At 60.6% G+C, this 5,801-nt stretch overlaps 1 protein-coding gene across 2 annotated transcripts; it reads right to left on the bottom strand.

The window, feature by feature from the left end:
• Positions 1-283: 283 nt before the first annotated feature.
• Positions 284-4,225, bottom strand: SIX2 (SIX homeobox 2). 2 transcript variants are annotated; one of them, XM_043918112.1, is made up of 2 exons: positions 3,648-4,225; positions 284-1,533 (listed from the first exon to the last, which is right to left on the bottom strand). In XM_043918112.1, exons 1-2 carry the CDS (start codon positions 4,211-4,213, stop codon positions 1,203-1,205), a joined length of 897 nt encoding a protein of 298 aa, XP_043774047.1. In that variant the 5' UTR covers positions 4,214-4,225; the 3' UTR covers positions 284-1,202. The 2 variants fall into 2 exon arrangements, with proteins under 2 accessions (XP_043774047.1, XP_043774048.1); XM_043918113.1 differs by having other exon boundaries at positions 3,654-4,225.
• Between the last annotated feature and the right edge of the window lie 1,576 nt (positions 4,226-5,801).

The raw sequence follows: 5,801 nt of genomic DNA, 5'->3' as shown, positions 1-5,801 counted from the left end.
CAGAGGAGTCCCCAAGAGCAGCTGCCCCTTCCTCGCTCCTGCGGGGAGCTTCTGGGACAAGAAAAGGGACGGAGGGCTTTGGGGCAGGAGGTTTCAGAGTGTTCAGTCCCTTCACTTGGCTATTGATATAGGTTATGTATGTGGGAAGGCATCTCCCAGTTTCCGGGACTTACTGGGCATGGCTGCCCAGAACGGTCCACCCGGGGTGTTGAGTCCCTGTAGGGAAATCAGACACAGCTGCACATCCGGCTGGCAGGCCTTGTGGTATATATATCCATATTTATATTTATGATTTCTAATTTTATTATAAAATAAAAGCAGAAATATTTCCCGAAGAACATTCACATGAGGGCATAACAGGGAGATGGCAAGTCCGCAGCTCCGGAGGCACGCTCCGCCTGGAGCCGGGTGGCCACTGTCCGGGGAGGAATAGGAGAGCTTGGCAGGGCCTCACCAAGACAGAGGGGCTGGAGGCAAGGGGGCGTGCAGGGGCTTCTGCTCCTTGGCCCGTTCTCCTTCACTTAAGTTACTGGGCGCAAAGCTGACACCTCGGGGAAGGGCCTCTGGAGAAAGCCCAGGTTCAAAGGCCCTGTTTTTTCTTCGCTCTTTCCCCTCCCACCCCAGGAAAGTGAGGAATAGGTGGACGGCACGCAGATGGCCAGGCACAAGGAGAGATACTAAGGGGTACAGCTTGCGAGGAGCAAGAGGCTGGCGGAGAGGAGACAGAAAAAGAGGCAGAATAACAGAAATCTAGTGAGAGGTGGCAAGTAAGAGGCACAGAGGGAAACATACAGTGAAAAGGGGGAAAGAAGAAGAAGAAAGGGAAAGGAGAAAAGAGAAGGAGGGGGGAGGAAGAAGGAACGAGCAAGGAAGGCAAAGAGAGAAGAGAGGGGAGGAGAAGGCAGGGGAAGAGAAAGAGTAGGAGAATGGTGTATAATTTATTCCCTTCCCTGGTTCAAGACTGGGTCCCGGCCTCCAAAGGACCTCCAAAGCAACTTGTTGGGAAGAAAAAAAAAAAAGTCCCGAACAAAGACTAAACCATAGAGCCATCCGTCCTACCCGGGCGGCAGTTCTTGCCCGCTCAGCGCGCGGGCCTTTCAGTACCTGGTGGGGCCGCCGGCGTGGGCCGCCCTTCGGACACGGTCCCTCTTGGGTCCCCAGCGCCCAGGCCAGAAGGCAAGCGCGTCGAGGCAGGCGGGGCTCTAGGACCCCAGGTCCACGAGGTTGGCCGACATGGGGTTGAGGATGGAGTCCTGCAGGCCGTGGTGGTGCTGCAGAGGGTCCGCGCCGCCTCCGCCCGGCACGGGCACGGGCACGGCGCTGGGGCCCGGAGGGTGGCCCAGGCTGTGCAGGGACGGCAGCCCCGGGGGCGGCGGCGGGCTGAGCAGCAGCGCGGGGCTGGACGACGAGTGGTCTGGCGTCCCCGACGGCGTCTTCTCGTCCTCCGAGCTGCCTAGCACCGACTTGCCGCTGCCGTTCATCGACGCCGCCAGCGGGTTGTGGCTGTTAGCGTTGGAGTTCTCGCTGTTCTCCCTGCAAGAGCAGGAGCAAAGCAGGGGTCAGCGGGGAAACCGAGGCCTCTCGGCGCAGCGGCGGGAACCAGAGCCGCCGCGCGCAGCCTGCGGGTGTTTTCGGTTTCTACCATTTTCTCCTCCAGGTCTAGGCTCTGGTTCTCCTAGTCTCTCCAGACCCGGTTTCTTTCTCTATACTTTCTCCCTGCATCATTTCTGTCTCCACACCTCTCCTGCTCTTAATCTCAGAAATACCTTTCTGTTCTCCCTGTATCTGCCCTCCCTGCCTGCCCCCACCGAGTGGCTAACCTTTCTTTTCCAGAGCAGAGGGGCAGAGGAGCACGGTTCATGGAGTTGTCGCGGAGAGGGACAGGGACGAAGAGAAGGTGCCTGGCTTTTCAGATCACTCCTGGCTGAAAACAAAGCCAGGGTTTGTTGCGGAGAACTGGGACCAGGAGAGTCAGGAACCCTAGCTTCTAGGCTGAGGGTCCACTTGAGGACTTGAAATCTCACAGGTCCTCATCTCCTTTTGCTTTCCTCTGCTTGAGGGGAGTCTCTGTCCGAGGGACAGTTTTCGGGAGCTAAGGGTCTTTTCCCTCTAGTTCCAAATGGTCGGGCCGCATTAGAGTTTTCCCTGTGGGGCGTACTGAAGGAGGCCCGAAGGGTGCAAAGGTGCCCATTCCCAGGTGGCACAGTGGAAGCTTCAGCTGGGGCCTGAGGCTGTGTGGAGGGTGGCTTCTGAGAGAAGAGACAGGGAAGAAGGTTGCTAATCCTGGCCTAGATTCTCCCACCATACGAGAAACTGACTCTTCCGCCTTCACCTGGGCCTGGCCTGTGCACTTAGTTCGTCAGGATTCTGGATACATGCCAGTTTGGGTGGAGGGGGGCCTCCACAGGGAGAACCCCCCTCCTGCAGGGTCTTTCATCAACAGCCCCTCACCCAGATTTGGAAATCTGAATTCTTAGGTAGATTCTCTGTACTGGCTTTCCGGGGCCTTTTCTTTCTGTTTTCCTGGAAGACGACTTTCCACAGGGCTGGCAGCTGAATCCTTACAACTGTGGATACCCCACCCTCATGGTCTTAGAGACCAGGGTCAGCTGGAAGCCTCTTCCCCACCTCAGATTACACTGTTCAGCACCCCCACTCTGACCCCAGTCCTTCACTCTGGGCTGCACACACCCAGTACCACAGACCCCAGGTGTCTTATTCTGCTGTTACACTCAGGTTGGAGTCTGTTCCCACAGTTTCTCTCCCATCTTCTGCTCCAGATCTGGGGTTCTGAGAGGCCAAAGCCACAGGGGCCTCATTGTCAACTGCAAGGCGAGTTCAGGAAGTCCTGGTTTCTGTGAGGACGAGCGACTCCCAGCCCTTCTGTTGCTCTCAGCTCACCCTAGACCTACCGACCTACCGCCAGAGAGGGTAGAGCCTAAGGACAGAGGAGCTAAAGGCTTGGCAATCCAGGGAAAGGCTGCTGGGTCCAACAGGCAGAAAATGGGACATGTGTTTTTCTTCTCTCCGGGAGCTGACACTTCCTCCCCAAGCCTTTTGCCTCTTGGTCCTTTCAATGCGGGATAAAAGGCTTTCCCTATCATCCCCCTTATCCAGACAAGGAAAATTCTTCTAGGCCCCTCTACATCCAGGTTGTATCAGGCAAGTTCTAATCCCGGTCCTGACCCTTAATCACACGGCCTGGTGCTGAGTGAGGCTGACTGAAAGTTCCAGGAAGAGCTGGTGAATTCTTGCACGCAGTCTTAAAACCCGCAACCCCGATAGTCCTCGCCAAACCCCTCAGCCCTCCGACCTTCGGAGAACTATCAGGCTCTGCCTGCGGTACCCGCCCCCCTTGCCAGGAATCCAGGCCTACTGTCTTGCCTTGACCCCGAGGCTCGCTGCTTCTCCACGTTTGCGCACAAGAGACCAGGGAGTGAGTTGACGACTTCCCGATTGCTTTGCCCGCTTTAGACAAATTTCTGATCTCCTGGTCCCCCGAAAGAGCAGTCCGGGTTAGATCAGTCTGCAGCAGGGCCCTGGCTGGGACCAGGGGCCCAGTTCAGACCTCTCCAGGGGCTGAGTGGACGTCCCGGGACCCCCTCTCCCTCGAGCCCTGGGGAAGCTGGTGTGGAAGCTCTACTTACTCGTACCTTTCCTTGGCCTCGGCTGCCCGGTCGCGCTGCCGCCGGTTCTTGAACCAGTTGCTGACCTGCGTGGTGGTGAGCCCCGTGGCCTCCGCCAACTCGCGCTTCTCGCGAGGTGAGGGGTAGGGGTTGTGAGCGTACCACTCGCGCAGCACGCTGCGGCTCTTCTCCTTGAAGCAGTAGCTGGTCTCCTCGCCGTCCCAGATGGAGCGCGGCAGTGGAAACTTGCGGCGCACGCGGTACTTGCCCACGGCGCCCAGGGGCCGGCCGCGCAGCTTCTCCGCCTCGATGTAGTGCGCCTTGAGCCACAGTTGCTGCAGCTTGGCGTGGTTGTGCGGCGAGAACTGGTGGCTCTCCAGGATCTTGTAGAGCTCGCGGAAGTTGCCGCGGTGGAAGGCCACCACCGCCTTGGCCTTGAGCACGCTTTCATTCTTGTGGAGGTGCTCGCAGGCGGGCAGCGACCACAGGAAGCGGCCCAGCCGCTCGATGTTGCCGCCCTGCTGCAGCACCTCGCACACGCACGCCACTTGCTCCTGCGTGAAGCCGAAGGTGGGTAGCATGGACATGGTGCCGGCTGCTCCCGCGCCCGCCCGCGCGCCCTCAGCGCGCCGCGCGGTCCGGCATGGGCGCCTCCCCGCCGGACCGTCCTGAGCCAAGAGGCGGACTGGGGGCCCCTGGCCTGGCGCTGGCTCCCGGCGAACTCGGAGTCACTGCAGTTCGTCCCCGCGCGGGCCGTGGATCCCGCGCCGCCTTGCGCCCCCGCCGGCCGCGCGCCTCGCCAGCGCCCTCGTCCAAGCCCGGGGGCCGCCCGCGGCGCCGCTCCGCATGCTCCGCGCCCTCCCGCCCGCCCGCCGCTCCCTCGTTCGCTTCTCGCTCTCTCCCTCCCGTCTAGCTTGCTAGCTGCTTTTTTAATAATATTATTCTAAGCGGGCATGAGGCGCTGCGGCCCGAGCCCTGATTGGTCTGGTTATCTGACCCGGGGCCTGCCCGCGCCAGACAATAGTCGGAGTCAAATTATTCGCCATGGAGACGCTGTCAGTCACTGGTAACCCGAGCCCCGGCGGGCCAGGCGGCTCCCCCCGGCCGGCTCCGCTGACAGATCGCCGGGCTCCGCGCAGAGCGGAGGGCGGCCCGAGACAGGAGCCGGAGGCTCTCCAAGAGCCCGGGAGGAGGTGAGGGCCGGGCTGGGGCTGGCGGCGGCGGTGATTGACGGGGCGGGCGCCCAAAGAGCAAGGAAGGTGCTGGATCGGGGTGGGGTGGGGTAGGGGGGCGGAGAGGAGACGCGCGGAGAAGAAAAGGGGAGGACCACAGTGGGGAGGGAAGAGGGGAGAAGAGAAGGCGGAGGACTGTTTAAGGGGGTGCCGGGAAGAAGGAGACGGAGAGGGGCGGAGGGAGCCACGAGGGGGAAGAAACTTTGGGCAGCTTTTCGCAGGGCCTCTCCGGATGACCCCCTGGGTCATCACGCCGCTCCTGGGGCCGCTGTTTGCCGGGTGGATTGTGCTCAGGAGCCGACCAGTGGGGTGGAATAGTTTGGATGCTCTCTGGCGCCCCTCAAAGATTTGACTTTTCCTGCTGACAGTGCTCCACCCCCATCCTAGGAGCTTGGGACCCGACCGGTTTGCGAGGGAAAGGGGGAGGGAGTAAGAGAGAGAAGTGGGGAAATTTTGGCAGTGGCCACAGGCAGACGCCTGACAATCTACTTCTTGGAGGATCCCGCCTTTCCTTCGTCTCCTAACCGGGCCGGCTGCCCCACGGCCGGTACCGCCCCGCTGAGCGCTCTCTGCTTCTCGCTGGGCGGGGACACAGACTTAACCCCACGGGTCCCACCTCCCGAAATGCGCCCGGCACTTCCGTGCGGCCTCTACGGAAGTTAACTCCGGTGGGCAGCGCCGGTGGTCTGCCCACGGGAAGGCGAGGGCAGGGAATCTTGAATTCGTGGCGCTTCCCCTGTGGGTGGTCGGGGAGGATCGAGTGGAGGCAAGATCCCCCACCTTCTGGCCTCTCAACTCCGACTCGGCTCTGGCCAACTCCAACATGAGAACCGGGTCGCTGAGCTCCGGGATGAGGGGCTTAAAAAGGGAATCTTGCTTTTTTACTTCTTTGTCAGGACGCATATGTAAACACGTGCTGCTGGTTCTCTGCGAGAAGGGCAGG

The sequence above is a fragment of the Cervus elaphus genome, chromosome 11 (assembly GCF_910594005.1).
Source record: "Cervus elaphus chromosome 11, mCerEla1.1, whole genome shotgun sequence".
Taxonomy (NCBI): Eukaryota; Metazoa; Chordata; class Mammalia; order Artiodactyla; family Cervidae; genus Cervus; species Cervus elaphus.
Note: the sequence above shows the minus strand (reverse complement) of the source record. Positions and strands in the feature narration are given on the sequence as shown.

Bases quoted from the DNA above. Each gene is read 5' to 3' on its own strand.
- SIX2 (XM_043918112.1), bottom strand. From the start codon at position 4,213: ATGTCCATGCTACCCACCTTCGGCTTCACGCAGGAGCAAGTGGCGTGC. The intron at 1,534-3,647 runs GTAAGTAGAGCT...CTGCTCTTGCAG, and splicing joins GAGGCCAAGGAAAGGTACGA to GGAGAACAGCGAGAACTCCA.